The following is a 23,137-nucleotide window of genomic DNA, read 5'->3' on the forward strand; positions in this document are numbered from 1 at the left end:
TTATGGTAAAGACTAAATTTAATTTATATATCATTGGGTGTTCATTTGGTGTGGAGTTTTAAGAAACAATTGCTTCCTATCTTGGTTTTGCAATCAGTTGGCCCTTCTATAAAAAATATAACCAAAAAATTGTAGAAGTGTCATAACTTCAAATGGCTCTACTCCTTGAGTGTATACTCCAAAATGAAATAGTAATTTCATGCAGGACCTGTGTTGGCATACAAGATTTCCACTCGTCAATCCTAGTTCTTATAACTGGGCAAAAGCATTTTTGATCGAGAAGTCAATGGTAACTGCCATGCTATGCTCCACCTTTATGAATGCATAGGACAATTTAGATCAAGATTTTGGGAGAATCTAAATCACAGTTTAATTATCGATTCCACCCTAAGTGTCCAAGGACACTTCCAAAACTGTTGGAGATACGTGAAGATAAATGGTTCCTTAATCCTAACAAAATAGATGATGTATTCTCAGCTCCCCTATATCAATTCATTCCTCATGTATTGAGCTGAATTTATTGAGAATGCGTCTTGAGTCCTTGATTGATGGTATAGTTTTCTACTAAGCTATTTTTGACACTGTCATATTCTTTGTAACATGCATATAAACATTTTAATCTCCAATCAAGCAAACCATTTTTCTCAATTGTCAAATCACCATGATTAGGTATCCTTTGACTATTCTCTTCTTTCAACCTATGAATTTTGCCATTGTTAGACCTTTTATTACTACCAACAAAAAAGTTTGAACTATCTTTGATAAACTTTCTCTATGCAAAATGAAATAGTATTTTCATGCAGGACCTGTGTTGGCATACAAGATTTCCACTCATCAATCCTAGTTCTTAGAACTGGGAAAAAGCAGTTTTGATCGAGAAGTCAACGGTAACTGCCACACTATGCTCCACCTTTATGAATGCATTGGACAATTTATATCAAGATTTCGGGAGAATCTAAATCACAATTTAATTATCAATTCAACCCTAAGTGAAGCAAGGACGCTTCCAAAACTGTTCGAGATATGTGAAGATAAGTGGCTCCTTAATCCTAACAAAATAGATCATGTATTCACAGCTCACAATTTCCCACATAGAGGCCTGGGTATAATTGCCATTCAAGTATATTTTCGAATTTTTATATGCCCTCTGACTGCATATCAAGTGTTATTGTCATTTTATTAACAGGAGAGTTTGGAGTCTAATGTGCAAGATCCATTCAGACAGCATTTAGAAGATACAAATTCAAAGTGTATGTTGGAAATTTTGCCACAAATCTTGCTCAGAATTCACATATTCAAAAGAAGTTTGTCATTGACAAAATCCTCTCGTGAACATTAATGAGAAGAAAGTTTACAAGGCTCAATTACGATGAACTCATCCTAAAAGTCTTTTTTGAAAGAAAAAGTTTTTCTTTCAAGTTTCGCTCTGGATATGCCCAAAGTTTGTACGCAAGATTGTGTTCGTCCCAATGAGACGTACCCAGGTTGAACCCAGTCTTGTGTACAAACACTGGGCATGCAAAATAGACTGGACTGGAGACCTTTATGAATTCTGGCTGGTACTGGTATGTCTCAAGAAATGGGTGAGCCCACTAACGTAGCTATTCCATTTAGGTGTTTGAGTCTATTTATTTGTGATGGGTAAGTTTATCTTATTGTGATCTTCTTGGTTGATAAATGAACAAGCATATGTCATATCGAGATCATTTATGTTTGTTTTTTTCTTTGTCTTGCGGATGCATGTTTTCGTATTTCTATGATGGAAGCTGGATTCTATTTCCTTTCACTTATTTTATGAGATTGGCAGAATCATTTTATGACATAAAAATAAGGTCACTGTTAAGAGTATATTATTGGTAGTCTAAGAAGGCATTGACACATAATCAACTGAACTTATTTTCTCATCCTTCTTTTCAGTACAAGAAAATTTTTGGGCTCATCTCTATGGCAAAAGATGAAGGAGCTACTGTACTTTGTGGAGGCAAGCATCCAGAAGTAAGTTTGTTGAATGCCATGATCTCTCTACTGCTAATGTGCATCTAACATGGCTAACTTTATGTGATTCAATACTTCAGCACTTGAAGAAAGGGTATTATATTGAACCTACAGTTTTAAGTGTGAATCCATCAATGCGAATTTGGAAGGAGGAGGTTTTTGGACCAGTGTTATGCTTCACCACTTTTAGAACCGAAGATGAAGCTGTTGATCTTGCAAATGATACAGAGTATGTTTTCATATGTACTATATTATATTTTGCAATTTTCTTTTATCCAATCCTAAAAGTTGTAAAGCAGGTACCATGTAAGTTAACCCATGTTTTCTGGATGCAAACTAGCTGTAGAGTCAGAAACTGGAATAATACAAATGACCTTTTTCTGCCAATTCTTTTCTTCTCAGGTATGGCTTAGGCGGTGCTGTGCTTTCTAAGGATGCTGACGTGTGCCAGCGTGTCACTGAGGTAAGTTACTTTTACTTTAAGACTGTCATTTGCAAAATATGACTATAATTCAACTTGATGCATGCCTATTAAAATCATGTTTAGTTGTGTAAAGTGAACATATTTTGAGTGAACTTAAATATGTTCCAGAAAAATACAGAAATTGTGAGCATTGAGAAGATTGGAATGCAATGATGAAGCTAATGTGATGGAAGTGCTTATTTTTTTAAAGAAAGTAGAAATGATTTTTAGATTTATTGAATGCATCTTGAATTTAGTTTGATCTGCATAGGTGAGGTTTGATCAAAACAGAATATAACTTGGCCTTCAGAATATCATGTCTCTTAGTGCAGATTTAATCTATAGAGAGAAACAACGACTGCGTTTTCCAACTTTTGCAGAATGGCCTAAGATACAAAAATTAAATACAGATGCAATTTGATCTATGAAAAGATAATGAGATCATTATTGATCACTGAGTGTTTAAGTTTCTTTCTTTCTTTCAAAAAGTTCGTATGTGATTCACCCAAGGGACAGTGACAATTTTCATTGACTGTTTGGGAAGATCACTAGAAATGATATGCTTTCCCTTTTCATTAAAAGGGATGGCTTCCTTGTGCAATAAAACAAATAAATCTGTTTTACACATAAAATACTCATAGACTTTGATCTAGGACTCCAGAATTAAACATAATCCTTCTTCCATCATAGAAATACCAAAACATTCATCCACAAAACAAAAAAATTAAACTGAAAACACAATGTGCAATGTAATATTTTTGGGCCTTTGCAGAAGACTTAAGGCTGAAGCAAATGTTACATACCTCGTGCGTACATTTTCTTGAAACTAACACAGATGCACAAATTTCTGGACAGAGTGCAGATGACTGGAGCTGGTGTACACAGACAAAAAAATGACTTCTGAAATTAACACAACTTATTAGCTTTTAGTAAGGAGAAGAATAGCAGACGGAAAATACCATCTCATTGTGAATCAACCCAGTCCAAAGTTTGTATTTATCAGTTATTTTTCGAACCTCTAAAATCTTAGACAAAGCTTAAAAATTGATGGAAAGTTGTATAGACAGCTTGAATAGGAAGATTGTCTATGCTCTATATAATGGCATAGTCATTGCTTACATAGTTTGCACATTTAAATAAAATACCTCCCATTTAAAATGCTTTTACAAAAAGTTCTTTATAAAAATAGACCTTTCCAAAAAGGGCCCCTTACAATGTGCGGAGGACATAATTTTTTTGTTTGAAAAGTTACTTAAAAACTTGCACAACACTTTAAGTTCTAAAACTTAATCCATTTTCCTCTCCTATTCTCACTTGTGCTTTTTCTATTTTAGTTGAGATGTTTATTTTCTTTTTCTGCCTTGGTTAAATTGCATTTGTGCATAATTCACAAATAAAATATCCTTATACTCGTTTGTGACTATCATTTTTAAAAGGAATAAATGTAATCATCTGCAAAGATTAGGCTTTTATGTCTTTAGGGGCATCATTGGGCTTGCCACTTTCCTATGCAATCTTGACCAACTTCAAGTGACAATTTGATCACCTAGGTAACTTGGTGATAAAATTAGTTCAATTTCTTATCCATCGGCAGTGGTGTTGATGAATACCATATATTATGAAGTTCAAGCACTATACAAACATTTATGAACAATATTTGATATCAGACTATTTTTGGGTGCCACTAAGCTTTCAGGTTTTGAAAATGTAGGCCCGAAGTTATAAATTGATCTCTGATAAATTGACCACTGATTCTCTCAATATAAAAGGCCATTCCTATATGGAGACATTGGACAACAACACTATGCCATTGTCATCTTTTTCCTTATTAATGTCTTGGAGTTTTTCAAGCACATTTATTCATTTGCTCATTTGTGGCCTACTTGACATTAAATACTAGTATTACTTGTGGTGAAATTGCCGAGGAGTTTTAACTGGTGCCATGCTACCACTATACAGTATTAAATTTTAATAGAATGAAGAATCCATATCTGAAATATTCCATGTTTCATGCTGACAGAAGAAAGTGCCCTGATGCATGTCATCATTTACTACTATTAGTTTCTTTAAAAAAAGTGCCTGGTAAACTTTTTAACGTGACTGGGGACACTTGCACAACGCACACTTTGGCCTCACATGAAATGCTTTTGACCTAGAAATATGAACCAATGTGAGGCTACAATAAGGGTACATCATCCCCATATAACAAAGCCAAAGCTCAAACCTGTGAGTACATTGGATCAGCAAAGGCGTAAGCCTGCCATCACAGTGTTCCAGTGGTGTTTGAATCTCAGTCGGCACGGTGGGCACATGGTAGTTTGTTGTTTTGTTCCTACATTCATTTTTTTAATCTTTGTTTGGGGCAAGTATTTTAACACATTAATGTTAAACCAAAAGTATTATATGTGTATTTTTATATGTTTTTATGAATGGACCCAAAACAAATCCAACAAAACCCTACATTTATATAAGCTGATATGTGCTATTAATCTGAATTCTTTTGTACTTTAATCTCTTCTACCTTAAAGAAATTTTTATATGCCTTGCTTATGTGACTGACATTTTCTAATAAAGTGATGGTCTCATCAAATTGAAAGTTCAGGTTTGTATGTCGCCTTTCTCTGTTTCTCGTTGTTCTTATGATTGATTTGTCTTCTTTCTGCAAAGGAGAATAAAACCCATTTTTTTAATAGTTACTATCGTCTGCTTTCTGCAAATGAGGACAAAAACTGGCAAACCCACATCATAACCTACATCGTATTACCACATGGCAGTTAAACAGAAGTGTGTCAAGGCAAAACTAAGCTGGCATGTCAGGGTTTCACTGCAGAAGAGTCACAAATGTAAAATACAAACATACTTCCAGAACATTTGGGAGCTTTGGAGGTTATGATAAACGGCAATGATTTTGCAAACGAATCTCAGATACAGCTAAAAGATCTATTAAACACTACATTGCATGGGTATGCGTACCCACACCCCTAAGATGTGTACTGATGTACCCAAGTACCGGGTACTCAATGGAGAGCATCATAGCTAAGGACCTTGATTAGGATTTCTGATTTTGTTTCAGTTTTCTGTTTGTGTATCAGCTTGTTGTTTTTCAAGCTTGATTCAATACATAATGAGTTTGAAACTTTGACACTACTGTTTAACAACAAACTATATCACTGTTCAAGTCAGAAGTTTATCATTTGCAATATGTCATTGTTATATGATTTATAATCTTCTTGCTCATGTTTAAAGTCTGCCTTCTCTATTATGCATCTAAAGATATCATATATTATTATTGCAAACATATTGCAAATCCTATGCTCCATGGAGTTTTCAGGATGGGGACGTTTTAGGGGACGGGAATGTGTTTCCGGTACAGGTACGAGTCGAAGCCAAATTTTAGGGGACGAGACCTCAGGGGACGGCTATCAAATATAGGGGATTTTAAATTTTTATATATATGGAGAATTAGACTTCTTTAGAGATATATTTCAAATATGCATATCATAACATTGATAAACCATTCACCATAGAATACATGGAAATTGAAAACTTAGAAACTATCAAGATTAAAATCAAAACGCGAATATGATATGATGATATAATAAATTATAATATGATATATGGTGTATCCGAATATCGCATACAATTAGCAAAAATGCCCAAAGGCTCCAAGTACCAATCTATCATCATCATGCATGAAATCAAAATTACATAATGTCTAATGAAAGTAAATACTAGAAGTGTAAATGAGATGTCCAACTCCATAATAATCAAAAGCAATAATGTATCTGAGTATGTGCAAAGCGGAAAGCCAAATATATGGCTGTCCTCTAGGAATCTAAATCTCTATCTAACTCAAGATCATCATCAGTCTCCTCCTCTGAATCACTGTCAGGGGTAGGGTCCTCATCCAATGGAACACCAAGCAGCCCTGGGGGTGTGTTATCCTCATCAATCTGCAATGCATCCTCAGGATTAACATCCCAATGTAGTGCTGGAGTCTATCGATACTCAAGACTGTCGCTTCTGTAGCCGCAATACACTATGAACAGCCACAAGCTTCTCTAATCGTCTAGAGGTAAGGTTGTTCCTCTTGACCGATTGAATGAAGCTATATGTAGACCAATTCCTCTCTACAATAGAGGAACTCGCAACATGTGAGAGAAGACGGGTGGCAAGGCCTTTTAGCTAAGGTGCGTCTCTACCATGCCATGTCCACCATCCAATTGGGTCCTTTTGAGCTAATGTAGCTCTATCAGTCCTCGCCTCTAGTCTACCAAATGTTGGACCACGAAGATTGGCAAAGTCAAGCCATTGCCCTCGAATTTTTGCAGCATCCTCTGCACTATACATTTTTGAAAGGGCCATGAAGAAGCCCTCCTTCACCTATATTGAACAAACAAAAATTAAGAAGTGAGAACTTAGAGTTTATAAAGTTTACAAATAAAATAAAAATTTTTAAAACGTATTATAAAATCAGAATTCTTTAATAAATTAAACTCACCTCCTCATCACTAGATGGAGGTACTCTCCCGGGCTTTGGTGCATACCATTTTGGATTGACTGCATAGGCTGCCATATGAAGTGGGGTGTTCATAGTGTTCCACCTTTTTGTTACAATGGGCTTAAGATGCTCCTCATAGAACTCCAAAGTAGGTTCCTTATCTTTAACGACTTGCTTGATCTACCCAAGCATGCTATGAAAGGTCTCATAAATCTCTCCAAGGCTAGGAGAGTCAGTATCAGCATATCTAATGACCTGCACAATAGGGTCAATGAAGGAACAAATGTATCTGCAAATGAAAGAAAATTGCAAGTGAGAAACATCATATGTTAAAAAAATCAGCAAGTGCTTAAATCAGCAATAACAATTATGATGTCAATTATTTAAGTTTCTTACCTCATTGTGGTCCACCAATTCTCATCCAGTATTCTTAATTTGACAAGTCTTCCATCTGGGGTGCTTGATTCATGCCATCTATTCCACTCTACATTGACCACCATAGATTGTAAGGCCTCTTGGACCTTAAGCATCCTCTCCAACAAAATGAAGTAGCTAGCATATCAAGTCTCCACAGGCTTGAGGAATTCTTTTTTGAAAAATGTTCTAAATAATACAAGAGATGTGTGATGATTGCAAATAAACATTTGCACGTCTCTAGCCTTAGACAACATAGTCTTTATCCAATCAATTTTCCCCAAGTCCTTCAAAGTGTTATTCAATGCATGTACACAACATCGGGTCCAAAAAATGTGTCTATAGATGCTCTCTACTATCAATCTAGCTGATTTACACACACGGGCTGAATCAGTGACTACTTGCAGAACATTTGAAGCCCCTACCTCTTCTATAGCATCCTTCAAAATCTGAAATTGGAAGGATGCATCCTTCTTTTTTCCTGAACAATCAAGACTCTAAGAAAATAGGCCCCTGATGTACTAGTGACAATAAGATTGATGAGTGGCCGATGTTTGATATCGGTCCAACCATCCATGATAATAGAACATCCATCACTCATCCATGTTTGTCTCATATCCTCCATCAAAATGTTTACTTTTGAGTACTCTTTGTCAAGGATAGTGGTGCGTAATTTAGTCTCTCTTGGTGGTACAAATGAGGGACCAACAGCATAAATATCTTTGCGCATTTGTTAATAGAATGAGGAACGAGGAACATGGTATGGTATGCCATGAGCAACAAGAAATCTGCCAATGGACTCGTTAGCTCTCTTTTGCTTGTATGTTAAATAAATCAGGCACATTGGTATCTCTCTTAGTCTTGGCCTTTCCCTTCCCTTTACTAGAAGTGCTAGTGGGAGTCAATGAGGGTGTGGGTGTGCTATTCGTAGGACCCCCAGATTTCAATAACTCCCCCTCCACATACAACCTATTGGCCTCAAGTTTTTTTTCCTCTGTAATTTTTTTGCAACCTTTCACCCCTCGCCGACCTATCCATAAAAGATGGCAATACACTTTTGTGTAGTTCCCAAAATAATGCTTCTTATATATATGACACTCCCATTCCCCATTACCCCCCGAATTTTTCTTCTTATTCTTGTCTACTTTTGTGGCAAATTGTAGGAGAGGTTTCTTAGGGTTGAATGGGCCTTTGGCATATTGTTTTAGGGCTTTGGAAGGGCACTCAAATGGATTAGGCATTGCATCTTCCATAGGGACATCTACATTAGGCTCATCAATGGCTGCCCTAGGTATTTTTCTTGGTCTTTGTAATTGTGACACTTGAGTTTCTTGTATGACAACTTCCATGCTATCACTACTTCCCTCACTCTCACTGCTGCTCATGTTTTTGCCTTTGGATTTTACAATGATTTATAGTATATTGCTGCAAGTTATAGAAAAAAACATTTCAATGTTCCATTCAACATACCCTCTCTATGTCATTGAAAAAATTGAAAAATGACAACAAACAACAATGAAGTTTGAATCAAACAAAAAGAAAATAAAAAACATACCTGGAATGAAGTAGAAATGAAGGCAAAACCTTCTCTTCCACCTCCAAAACACACTCCTCTTTTGTTGTTGCTGTTTTCCTCTTCCTCTTCTCAACTTGCAAACAACTCCAAATGAGCAATGAACTCCAACTTTAACTATTTAAGAAGACACATTAGGGTTAACATCCATGTGGGCCTCGGGCAGAATAGAAAAGACAAACAAATTTTAAAAAAACTTTTTTTAAAATTTTTTTTAAGTCACCTGCAGCCGGCTGGAAAATTGGGTACGGTGTGGGCAAAAGGGTACGGGCGAGGGACGGGAACGACATCCCCGATACGGAAGTCCGTACCCCCGTTTCCTAGCAATTTTTTTTTTGCATTTCAGGGACGGTCCCCTTTTCACTCCAACTGGGATGTCGCAGGGTATGGCCAAAATCTATATCCACATACCCGTTTCGTACCTAGTACGGGTACTAGGGTACAAAGGCAGGGAACATGTCCCCGTGGAGCATAGTGCAAATCTAAAAGTGAAAAATAATACATTACATTTGCAAACTTTATCACTGTTCTTGTTTTGAAAAACCATTGTCATGTGTAATGTCCCGTTTTTGGGACATTAAGAATTCTAAAGTCAAATTCATGAAATATTAAATTTGGCTTATGAGAGCTTCATGCAGACTTATAAAAAGGGTCAATTTAGTATTAAAGGGCCATTAATAAGAGATGAAATGACAAGATGACAAGGAGACAGGGTAGAGGAAGCTGAAGAGTCATGGCATTGGACAATAAAAGGAGGAGAGATGGTTTTGTAGGGGTATGTTTGGATTTGAGATTGTTTGGAGAACTTTGAGAAGCTACTAGATTTCTTGTTGAAGCCTGAGGACAAAAACCTTTAGGATTTTCTAGGTGGATTGGACGTAGCCCTAATTCATCTTTTGCAGTGTATTCACATCAGAATTCACATCAGGGATTACAGGTGCATGTTGTATTTCCTCTCCAATATAACTATGACACTATTTCTAAGATTGGATTTTATGCTTTTTGGTTGTTATATTGCTGATTTATATTACAACAACAATTTTGAAGTTGTATTTAAACTGAGTATTTTAATGAGTATTCTGGTTCATTGCTGGTCTAATCTGCTGGTTTAATCTGCAAAATATATATGGGTTTTTCTGAAAATTATTTGTGAGTAAATTTGAAGAAAATATCCTACTTGGATATTATAGTGGTATCAGAGCCGATTTTCCCTGCCAGCCTAGAAGGGTTATGTGTAACAGACATTTACATAAATTTGGGAATTGATTCTAGATGTATATGGCAGTAAATAATTACCCAACTATCTAAAGCTCACATCAGTATATCTGAAGATGCAGTAAATATATTTTTATCCATAAGAAATATTGAGAAAATTTGAAGTGACTATTTTTTCATCATTGTCGTGAAAGTCCATATATTTTTCTTTGTCGCCTTAGCAAAGTGCAAGAGAGATGTTGTTTAAAGATTCTTGAAATATTAATTCTTTTCTGCTAGAAGAGTTCTAACTGCAGTTTGGCCAAAGAAATGAATAAACAATTGATTTTGATGTTGAAAAGTTGTGCGAGCCTTCTCTAATTTTATTGATTGGTAGTTGAAGCGTTGGGAATGTTTCACCTCCGACAACATAGTCTCTACAACAGAAGGGACAAACATTCATCTGGTCATGCTAAAGCTGTCAGCTGTATTCTTCTATCGCACTAAATCGTTGATGATTTTTTGTGCATACAGTCATTGCCAAATTAGTGGTTGGAAGCAGAGTTAACCTTGTAGAAGAGGGAGTTACGGGGTGCAAAGTGTTTCTAGTCATGTGTGTATTATCTTGGCTAGGTGTGGAGACGAATCGATAGTTGCTCGATGAATGCAAGGAACAAAAACCGACATCTTAATGTCAAGAGCCTTGAGAGAATTAATTGGGCGTACATATATTAAAAGTTTAGAGACAATATTGAAATCACTATATTTGCCAAACCAAAGAATAATTTTTTTAGAGGTGATTTTTCATATAGTTGCGGTCTCTTTGAAGTTCGAGTAGATAAAACAATTGAACCATTTGACAGATATATTTCCTAAAAATAGTGGAGTAACTAAATAATTTGGGCCAAAAATTCTTCTGCATAGACTCGAATTGGAAGTCATGGTTGCTTTGAAGGAAGCCTCTTATTTTTTCTGATATAGATGCAGTATTATAAGCGTTGGGTTTTACTAGGTGAACTCTCATGTTACGTGGAATGTGTAATTCCTACTCGGCATTGCATTGATCCGATGTTTGTCATTTCTGAGGAAGATACAAAAAGAAAAGTAACATTTCCGTTGTGAGTAGAAATATATATTTTGGGGGTAGATGTTATGTGGAGGTGCTGGAATGTTACATGACTTATTGGGCCTAGGAGAAGCGTCATTGTGGTATTAATAGTCACTGTCATTACGTCTTATGAAAGACTTTGCTAGAACTATTTGAAATCTGCAAAGACCAACAAGTAGTGGTCAAGATTGAGAAACTGTTATTAGAGGAGATTCTTGTGCCCAGTTATCATTGGACTAAACGGTGAATGAACGACAAGTTTAAAAGGAGTCTTGATTAAATTATTCAAACATTTTTGCTAAATATTTTTCTACTCGATGAGGATGAATAAATATATAGAACAGTTCGTAACAATTGTGGTTGCAGCAAATAAGGAACCATAGTTCAGCGATGAGAAGTATTTGGAGGTCAATTAATGTTTTAAATATTCTTGTTTGACTATTGTCAAGAGGTGCTTGATATTCAAATATTAACATTGATGATGATTAAAGCGGATTAGTTATTGTAGCTACTATTTCATGGCTTGGAATTTCTTCTAAAGTGTCGGCAAGTATTACAAAAGCATTGGCGAGAAATAATTTTTGGGCAGAGTATATGATAGAAGATTGTGCAGGTAACGTTGCTAGTTTCATAACCTGGATGTTACACTTGGAACGATAGTTCATCCATTACTCTTGGATAGTCGTTTCTTGTGAGTATGAATTATTGACAGAAGATTGTTGTTGGAGAAGTAAATTTTGAAGAAACTAATTTTCGTAGGAGCATTTTGTCTTTGAGGTTGGAAGATGTCATTTTACTAAACGCCAAACTCATATCTATCTTTGGAGAACCTTCAAAATGACTTTATACTTTGTTCAAGTGGAAAGATACACGATAAATATTTCGTCATACTGTATTAACTCTGGGAAAGTTATTGAGGAAGCTGTGGTCGGAGAATATTTTCCTAGCCGTCTAAAAATTTGTATTGCTCTTGCATTTGTTTTTTGGGCATGAAAGAGAACTTCGGTTCTTCTTTATCCGCAAAGCATATTGCTTGGTGTGTAGAATTTGTTCATGATTATACATTTGCAAATAAGTGTCTTGGCTCACCTTTTAGTTTTGGATTGGGAGATGTGGGGTGTGAGATTAGAACACATCATTATTCTTGAGAAGCATTTGATAGTCCTTTTGATTTCACTAAATCATTGTTGTTGCCTAGTGTATTATCATGGACGGTGGATAACATAGGTTCTTCTGCCACATTTTCCATTCTCATATGGGCATTGCTTGCACTCAAATCACTAATGGAAGTATGCAATGAGGGATTGTACTTGTAAGAGTCTGATGGAGTTCATTTCTTGGGTTAACATATCCAAGGCAGATCCTACAATGATTTTTTGTCCATATTTTATGAGTCAAGTGAAGTATTAGAGTTTTAAGACAGCTCACTACCCAAGACGAGAGTTAGTATCAGTTTTGGCAATTAATGTTCCAATTGATTTTGCAAAAATTTTGGATCCTATCATCCAAGTTCTTCTAACAAAGTAACAACATTCATTGGAACTAAAAGCTATAAACTTAGTCTGAAAATTCACAATCAGATTGCATATGGGATGTTAGACGAATGTCTGACCAGTAAAATTCTGAACAACGGATAGTTAAGAGCAAATTCCAACTTTTAAAAGTAGAGTTGTGTTGCCAAGCAAACTTGAAAACATCATTTGTAGCTGGGTGATTGATCAAGAAAATAGTTGTTATATTAAAAGGCCAGTTTATACTGCGGTTAAGGAAGTGCTGTATGAAAGTGCCAATTAGACAACAACTACAAGCACAATTAGATTCAAAATGGCAGCAACTAACAATTTGGCCAAAGTGCTTTATAAAACAAGCAGCAAACTTGGATTGGAATTTATAAACAGGGGAAGAATTCTTAGCACATTGATTGAAAAGGAGGGATGCTTAGCCATTGTTGAGCAATCACCCCCTAATTTATTGCAAACCCCCCTTGTTCCTACAGTGACAGGGTTGAATCAACACAAGTGGCTGAAACATCCTGATGCTGAGACTAAATTAGTAGTCACTTCTTGCCTAATGGAGGTCATAAGAATTTTAGCACCACAAGAACCTTATGAAGAAGACATTATGAAGGAGGTTGTACAACTCATTGTTGATAGTTTTCAAAATCTTGAGGATAGCAGTAGTCGTCATTTCCCTAGAAGGGCTGCTATACTAAAATCATTTGCAGATATCAGATTGTGCAATCTTCTACTTGACTTGGTATTGCACAATTTAATACACACCATGTTTCAAAATCTAATAGGCACAATCAAGGGAGAACACAATGACAATGTTATTGCAGCCATGAAAAACATTACGCTTGTGACCATTAATGAGAGTGATGCTCATTTCCGACCACTTCTACAAATATTGTTAGCAATTTCAAATAGAGAACAAAAGGCTTCAAAGGCTGCTCGTAAGTTGGCCAACAAGGTGCTCAAACAATGTGAACCAAAAACTGAGAAGTATAAACAACAACGGGCAAAAGAAGAACTAAATGCAAGGGAATTACAGATTGTAGGATTCCAAGAAATGAGCGAGAACCAAATGAGGAAAGAGCAGATCTGTTTAACTTGCAGGCAATTTTGGTCATTTGGTCACACTTGTGAGAGTTACAAGGACGAGTCAGCTCAAGAAGTGCATATCAGTGCTGAGGAAGTTGAGGATTCATTAGTTCAGCTTCATCATAACGAGGACTATGAGAGGGAACCCAGTATGGATGATGGTAAGACTTGTACAAACATCTTATTTGGTGATTTGGAGGTTACTATTGATAAGCATTATGCTGATCATAAGGGTGAAAGTGAATCTATCCATGAGGATGAACTATGTGAAAATGATGATGTTGTAGTTGATGATACAATACAAATGAAGATAGGAGCCTCTGAAAATGGTACAGCTATGTGAAAATAATGATGTCATAGTTGATGATACGATACAAATGAAGATAGAAGGAACCTCTGAAAATGGTACAGCTGAGATTGAATCTAGTATTCAAAATCTTGACCAAGATGATGTTACTATAAGGGCTGATTTGAAGGACCAATCAGATATTCCATTCTTAGATGATTTTGGAACATATAATTTGGAGGATAAGCTGAAAGTGTCAAATGATATGATCATTTCAACCTTACTGCACTTTGATAACACTCATAAAGCATTCAAGAGGCATTGTGGGAAGTTCGAGTTGAGGAAAGGAAGAAGGGAATAACGAATGGAGTCAATAGAGCATACCTTCACACACTTAAGAGGGTATTAGACAAAATGAAATTAGACTATTTGAAGTTGCTCAAAGACAAAGATATGGCTATCAAACATGCAAAAGAAAAATAGGAGGAGATAGATGAGTTATGTCTCCAATTAAGTATGACACACTACTATTATGATGTTCTCACACCATTGCCCCAAAATTTTGGGGACCCCCTTTTTTGGTCTCCGTGGCAAATTTTTTTTTGTCCAAAAATTTTTGATTTGATTTTTGAAAACTTTAAGTCTTGGACGCCTTCAGGCCAGAAAGGAGAGGGTTAGATTTATTTTCACCTAGTTTCAACTTGATTTTCTAGAACGACCAATTTCATCCTTAGGCCGAACAAATTTCAATGAACAACACTTGGCAGGATAAAATTGTAAATCTTGTACTTAGACTTTTTTTTTTTTGAAAATTTGGATATAATTGTATAAATTTGAATAATTTTCAAAAAATGAAATTTTGTTAGATTTAAGTTTTTTTAAAAATCTGGAATTTCTTCGGTGAGAAAATTAATTTTGTGATGATGAAATCAAATAGGGAAATCAATATTAGACTCTACAAAAATGATTTATTTCTGTCAAAAAAATTAATTAATTAATTAAAATGGCATAGCAAAATCGATTTGGATTAAATTGCAAAAACTAGCTTTAAATGGATAAAATATGCCTTGAAGATTTTAAATATTTAAAGAAATTAGTAATTTAAAATTGAAAAAATCAATTTTGGCTAGCCAAAATCTGATTTTTAATGATATATTAATTACTAAATCATCATTAAATGGAAACATTTAACATTTACTAAGCTTTATTTACTTTATTTTTGCAATCTTGGTCTAACCAACAATTTAAAAAAGTAAATTTCATTTTGGCAAGATTAATTTTTGGCTAAACATTTAATTGGGGGCCAAATTTAAGTTCTAATCAATATTTTTTTTTGCCCCCAGGGTCCCAGCCGGCCAGCTAAGGAGGACAAGCAAATGGGGTATAAGAGGAAGCCTTTTCCCCTTATCTCCTCACTCCTCATTCCTCCTCTTCATGGTGCTTGGCAATTTTGACTTGGAGCAGATTTCCTCTTTCTTGGACGATTTTGAAGGAGCAAATTGACATTTTTTCTTGGGCGATTTTCTTGCAAAGGGTAGATTGGCATTATTTAGGCAATTTTCTTCATGATAGAGATCTCCCATGCTTGGCAATTTTCTTTATAGGGCAGATCTGCACTCTATATTAGTGATTTTTCATGATTAAAGGCAAAATCCCTATGCTTGGCATTTTTCTCTAGACCAGATTAGACTTCCCATTCTTGGCAATTTATTTTGATAAAGAACATTTTCAGAATTGCAAAGTTGGAGGGCAAATTTGTTACTATTCAAGTCTGGTTGTATATTTGTTAACCGCTGCGATTTTTTTCTTGCCCTAGCCGATTTTTGAGGTCTGATTTTTTTAGCAAAGAGGTTGCGATTTCTCCCAAGGTTAGACGATTTTTGGTTGAAGAAGGAAATAGGTGATTAAAGTCTGATTTGTAGCACGTGCATGGACAATTTCAAGTGGGCCAAATTTTGATTTTTTCAGCTAGGGCATCAAGATTTGCAAGGGATTTGAAATTCTTAAGTCAGATCCTAAATTCCAAAAGAAGACCCGGCCATTGGTAAAGGTAAGTTCAAATCATTTGGAGTTGAAAGGGGTCCTTAAGCAGATTTCTCTCTTTTGTTCTTGTCTAGTTTTGTTTCCCTTGGTTTGTTTTGCATTCATCATCCACCACTTCATCATCCCTTTCTAGGTTGAAGATTGGAGATTGATAAGGGTAGAATCCATGATAGGACATTTGAAGAGGCAGAAATAAGTTAGAGCACCCTAGGTTGAAGTTGGGAGATATAAGTGTAGTCCATCTTAAGGTAACGGCGAGACAGAAATAAGTGTTAGTCCCACCCTAGGTTGAAGATTGGAGATTGATAAGTGTAGTGATAGGACTTGGCGAGGTAGAAATAAGTGTAGAATTTATCGATAGAAAGAAGATTGGAGATCAATAAGAGTAGTCCATATCACTTAGAACGAAGGGGCAGAAATAAGTGTTTAAGATGGTAGATGTTAGTGCAAGCAAGAACCCTAAAGGAACAAATACTAAGAAAGACAAAGAGGATATGATGCCCAAAACAACTTTCTTCTCGAAAATGAGGTGGATAATCGATACCAATGTCGGTACAATAAATATGATACAGGTAAAGGACAGACTAAAGGAAGGACAATCTCCCATGGTAAAGAAGATATACAGAAGTGGGATTGTACATGCAACAACTTTTCCTCCTACCTTGCCTTGTTCAGAATTGGTTATGGAATGCGCATCCAGGTTTGATCTGATCAATAAATCCATCATTTTTTATGAAGGAAAGAGGGTGTTGGCCAACATTGGCGGACAAGCGATCGAAGAAGCATTTAACATTCTCCAGTACAAGAGCATGACAGTGGTAATGATGGATCAGGCAACCAAATCATTTCAAGATAACCAAGAAGCTTATTACACACATCTAAAGCAGGATTGGCTATACGAGGGAAAGAAAGGGGTAACCAGATCATCAAGGCTCACAGTGGTAGATTTCAAATCAAAATATAGTGATCTCATTGTGCTTCTCAGCTGGATCATGGGCCTAGCTCAAGGTATGCAATTCAAAAATTGGATGTACTTCTTTATTGATGAAATTGAAAAAGGAAAAAAAAAATTTGATTGGGCTAGGATCATAAGCGAGAATCTAGAGTTGCAACTGAGAACCGTACAAAACCAAAAGCAATTCTACATGGGATCCTATTTGTTTTACCTAATTGCTAGATTGTATAAAAGTCTGGGACTTAAGGCCTTGGGAGAAGTTGGCAATGGGCCGGGGCAATATTTGGTGCATGAATGCTACCCATAGCTTCATTTGCACAACAACAAGAACTATAAGATGTTTTGTGATGCCTTTGCCATGAAGACAGTAAGGGTATTACAAGGGACACCTACTAAGAGACTCTCATCGGAAGCAGAAGCAAAGATAAAGAAATATGGAGTTGGTTTATCCAATTTCCGCAATTCACCTACATTAGAGTAGTAGAAAGCATAGGTTGTCCCAAGAGGCTTCCAAGATACCCACCCGACAAGGTAGTTTTGATGGAATTGGCTAGGCAACTTGAGCATTGTGATAAAACAATGTAAAACAAAGGTAAGACAAAGATTACTTTCTCATTCGGAATTGGCAATGGTAGTTGCCCCTATCGGGTCATCTTTGTAGCTACGGAGAAGGAATTGGAATGGTATCATTTAGGATGGTACAGAGCAAGGCAAGGATTCAATCCTAATGGTCTTATCAAGGTATCTCATGGAAATGCGTTTAAACATGTTCCCACTATAGAGAACTTTTGGGCCAATGCCAAGGATGACTTTCATGTGAGAAAGCTAGCTTTCTCAAGATTGTCGGTGAACATGATGAGAGATATCAAATGGAGAGGCCTTGATATTCCCAATCAACTTGAAGATGATGGAAATGTGTTTAGAGAAGATTATGATACAGTAGAAGGAATAGAGTTGAATCTGGTAGATTGGGATGATCATCGGGATCCTCCCTTGGAGGCAGTTAGAAGAGCAGTTGATTCGCATACCGAGTCGTGGTATAATGAAAAATTAAGGAAGCTACAAAGTCAAAGGATTCCCCTTACTTATAAGAAGATGAAGCCAAATGAGGGTCTAGCGTAATTAGTCAGACAAAAGGGTGAAAGAAGTAGCCAGCAACAAGAAATAGTTAGAAGCAAGAAGAGAGCTTTGGAGGTTGAGAAAAGCAAAGAACATCCGGAACCTCTAGCCAAGAAACAGCACGCAGCGCCATCAAGGGAAAGTATAATTGAGGCTAGAGGCCAAGAAGATAACACAAGTGAACAAAGGACCGCGGTAGAAGTGAGCTCTGATTCAGAGTCAAGTGGTTACAGTAATAGCACCGAGTACTCTCCTCTCTCAAAAAATCAACATGGAGATGACATGGTGGTTACTAGTGAAGAAGGAGATGGACCGATTAATATTGAGGCAATAAGTCAGACACCTGAGGCCGTTGGTGATGCTCTATTAGTCGAACCAAATCTAGATTTGGGGAGATGGACTGCACCACTATGGTTAAGGCAAATGCTTATGCCAAGAGGCGAGGTAGTAACTGCTCGAAGAGTGGAAGACATCCAAGGATTAATAGAGAAGGGTGATAGCAAGAACCAAAAAAAAATGGCAAAAACAGTGGCAAGGGTAATCAGGAACGACAGTGATGGTCATCAAAAGGTTCATATTGCTATACCAACAGTCAATAAGGCATTGGATGAGATTGCGGCCCAAGAATATGAGATAGTGGAACATAATTTGGGAAGAAACACAAATGATATGGAATGTGGGGAGATCCAGGAAGGTATAGCTTCAATCAGAGAAAGGTTGAGGAAGGCAAATGAAAGGATCATAAAGTTGGAGGCCGAGAACAAATATTGGAGAGATTGCCAGCCTATCCAACAGTTGCACTAGGCAACCCTTCTTCAAGACAGCGGGAGCAACCTAGAAGAGATATCGGCGCAGCTACATGAAGTCAGGGATTGGATCCATGATACAATCCAAGATGGGCGAAATTTCTTGCCTTCCTTTGTCTCGACATTCTAGTCATCGGTGACTGTTAGAAACAAATTCAGAATATTTGAAGAGGAGTGGAAGAATTTCCTTCCAGTCAAGAATTTAGCTATTCTCAGGCTACAAGCATTCATTGGGCTACCGGAGACATATTTGGAAAGGTCCAAGTTGGTTGATGAAAGAGGATTGAGTACGGTTGAGTCTTGGATTGTTGCCTTGAGTCCCATATTGAGAATACTCGAGGAGATACAGAATGCAGTTGCACAACACAACCCAAGTGTCGACACTTCCATTTCAACCATGATGAGCGATGTTGGGGTGGCACTTGATTTTGAAGACATCAAAGAAGAGGACATCGATGAGACAAGACTTGGATCAAGATTGGATGAGTTAGGAAGGTTGCTATCAAGAAGAAACATTTGGGCACCCTTTCCTCCCTCAATGCCTTTATCGGATACGCAAAAGAGTATGAGAAGGACCATGAGAAGACACTACAGGCAGCAAGCGGCATGATGAAATCGGTTGAGCTCAAGATAAAACATACACGTTGCCCTCCCATGGAGGAAGTCAACAAAAGGCTAGCTAGGTTCATTGCCATTGCTAAAAGAATGAAAGAAAATGGGAGATTTATATTAGAAGATCATTTGATGTAAGCCCAAGTGACAATTTCTCTTTCTTCTAGGGTAGGACAAGTGTCTAATTTTGATTGGCCATCATTTTGGTGCCTTCTCATTGGTTGCTACTTTTCCACTTTTTTCATTTGTCCATTGACGTGGTGTCTTCTCATTGGCCGATGGGGTGGCAACCCTAATTAGGGTTTCTAGGATTCAATTTGGATCGTTGGTTTTGCCTCTTTATCTCTATCGTCGATTGTAAATTTTGGCCTCTATATAAGGCCATTTTCTCTCATTTGTAATGGTCGGAGAAAATTGTTGCAAAGATAATGCCAAAAATCGCTTTTCTTTCTCATTGTTGTGACTTGCATGGTGATTAAGAGCTTTTGGTGTTGTTGCACGATTTCTACTTCCAAATAGTTAGAGTAAAATTTCTTTTCAAGTTGTTAAAGTGGATTGCATTTCACGCTATTAATTAAAGAGTAAAGTAGATGAATAGTTGCATGCTAACATTGGTGGATGTTTGATAGGGATTTATAACTAGGCCACTAGCATCCTAGTGGCTTGTTGGGAAGCCTTGTGTGGTAAACTAGTTCACTTTCCTTTGAATCATTGCATCTATGGAGATGGAGCCACCAGTTAACTTTCATTAGATTCAATCCCCGTCCGTTTGCTAATCTTCCATTCATAGGAGTAGGAGTAGAATAGCAAGTAGTTTAGGAGTTGGAATTTTGAAGAAGAGAGTTAGAAAGATGTCATGCCCAAACTACGAGGGCAAAAACACACAAATTATTATTATTATTTTTTTTAAATTATAATTAGAATGCTCTAAGTATGGTAAGGTTATGATCACAGTTTAAGTAAGGTTCTCTACATCTCATCTTAAGTACATATCTTCTGAAGGAATACATCGTTAAAATTTGATGCTCTCATTACTAGATCTATAGCGATCATTAAACACGTTGTTTCATTAACTTCTCAACAAGATATGAAGACTATTTAAATAACAATTTTAAATGAGTTCATTTTAAATTAATTTGAGAATATCAAATCAAGAACTAATTAAAAGAATTTACACATCTACTCATACATAAATATACTATATTTAGTTATGGTCAATTATTAACCTTTAAATCAAAACTAAAATAATATTAAAAAAAAACTAAATTAACGTTAATATTAAAACTAACTAAACTTTAACTAAACATAAAATTATAATTTTCTAAGTTAATTAAACAACTAAATAAATCTAAAAACTAAACTAACTAAATCTAATATAATCTAACCTAACATCCTACTAACATCAAAATAACTAATACTATTACAAAACAACTAAACTACACTTAAAATCTTAATATTAAACTAATCATAAATCAAAACTTAATTAAATTTAAAACTAGCTTTAATGTAAAACTTATAAAATAACAAAAAAGTAACTAACAACTCATAACTATACTAAACTTAACACTAATATAAACTAAGCTAAACTCAATAACAATTCCTAACTAAGATGCTATCTAGACTCGATTTAACTAACCACAACATAATAATTACTTACAATTACAACCCAACTAAAGCATAATTAAAATTAAAGATAAACTATACTAATTAACTTACACAAAAAAAACATATTAATTAACTTATAATAAACAACATACTACACTAACTCTAATAACTTTATTAACAAAAATTACTAATTTAATCTAACTTACCCGAAACTCCCACTAACAACCTACCTACAAGCCTAAATACTATCCCCCTCCACCCACATCTCATCCGACCCTAAACCAAATTCGAGAGCCAGGCGTGCTTTAATTTCTTTTTATATATTACTATTATTTCCCACTCCTCTTTCTAAATATGGAGGCGTGAGTTATGCCTAAAGGTCTTTTTGACATGAGAGGGATGTCAGATTTTTACACCATTAAGTGTGGAGCAATCCCCACATGCGCTGACCCATCCAACCCATGCGCTTTTCCAAGCGCTGACACAGTGCAAAGGACAAGCCTGTCCCCTCCCTCTTGCGCATGACAGAGCATGTCATGTTTGGGCGCCAAGGGTGAAGGGGAAGCGCTTCAAACAAAATAATATTTGTTAAAAGATTTGCCTCAAACAAGATCCCATAAGCTATGATGCCATGCGCTTACTGGCAGGAGAAAAGGGTAGGGTGATGTCACCCACAAATGATTTGACTAGTTTAAAACTCTTCTTCCATGCCCTTCCAAGAGCTGGCACCTAGGGGAGAGAGTAGTTATTGCAAAAGTTAACTTGGTAAGAGTTGATATAAGTTAGCTAGGATATTTAGGATAGGAATTCTTTTTTGAAAAAAGTTTATTTGTCTAACCTATGTTTATTTTATTGATGGTCTATTATTTTATTAGTCTGTAATAGTATGAACTATATTTGTGTTTGCCATACAATTTCCAGAATGATATATGTGCTTCTACAGGCCTCTTTTATATGTATTTTTGAAACTTACTAGTTGGTTTAGGTCTTACTATGCAGTCTTTTAAGAGTGGTTTTTAAAGTCTTAATGATATTAACTCATCATCTTATTATGCATCATGCTCAACAAAATCAACTATTGCAAGTTCATCAAAATCTACGTAAATCTCTTATGAATACATGGTTAATAATTTCCATGAACCTCCAATGCTATGCATTTCAATGATACCCACATTACATAGTATAATCATCTACATATTCATTTAACTATCTATTATAACTGATGGAGCACATAATTGAATAACATAGTAACAAAACTAACCTTAGGGCAATAGAGAAAATAAGAAGATCAGAATGATAATGTTCTATTCGTTTTGAAGGGAGTATCAAAACCACAAAAAGTTCTTTCCTCTATCATGTTTCAAATTTAAGTTTGGATATCTTGACATAATTGGACATCATCGTTTCATCTTACCTTTGATATACATTCATAACAGAAAAATACGAAAACCTTAAGAGAAGCAAAATTACTCAATTACTTATTTTATTTACAACCTGATTCAAGGGCTCAGCCGGGAAAGAACCAGGAAGAAAACCCAGCGTTGTTGCCACTACAACAAAGTTTGAAATACAAATTACATAGGATTTCAATCCCGAAATTACAACAATTTTAATTGAATTTCCTTCATGACCCTCATCAAGGGTTCCATATCAATTTCTGCAACACATTTCTAAGAACCGAGGAGGGAACAGAATCTGATCAGGTGACAATGATCATGACTAAGAAACAAATCAAACATGCATATTCATACAAGGTTTTCACAATAGGATTCACAATGAATCAAAACTAGGGAAAGGTGGATTCTTCCAACAGGGGAAGTCAGGCACAACACCAAAATAGATGCCCAATCAGGGCTATAAATC

At 36.0% G+C, this 23,137-nt stretch overlaps 1 protein-coding gene across 1 annotated transcript in view; it reads left to right on the forward strand.

Annotated features, from left to right (window-relative positions):
- LOC149547925 (aminoaldehyde dehydrogenase 2, peroxisomal-like) overlaps positions 1-23,137 on the forward strand; it is a 231,743-nt gene that overhangs the window by 178,674 nt on the left and 29,932 nt on the right. The window contains exons 11-13 of the mRNA XM_089791969.1: positions 1,918-1,995; positions 2,076-2,224; positions 2,398-2,458. Of these exons, the coding sequence (XP_089648095.1) occupies positions 1,918-1,995; positions 2,076-2,224; positions 2,398-2,458 (288 nt within the window). The remainder of the gene's footprint in view (positions 1-1,917; positions 1,996-2,075; positions 2,225-2,397; positions 2,459-23,137) is intronic.

This window comes from Cupressus sempervirens, chromosome 7, assembly GCF_028749045.1.
Source record: "Cupressus sempervirens isolate cs-2001-9-10 chromosome 7, ASM2874904v1, whole genome shotgun sequence".
Classification (NCBI taxonomy): Eukaryota; Viridiplantae; Streptophyta; class Pinopsida; order Cupressales; family Cupressaceae; genus Cupressus; species Cupressus sempervirens.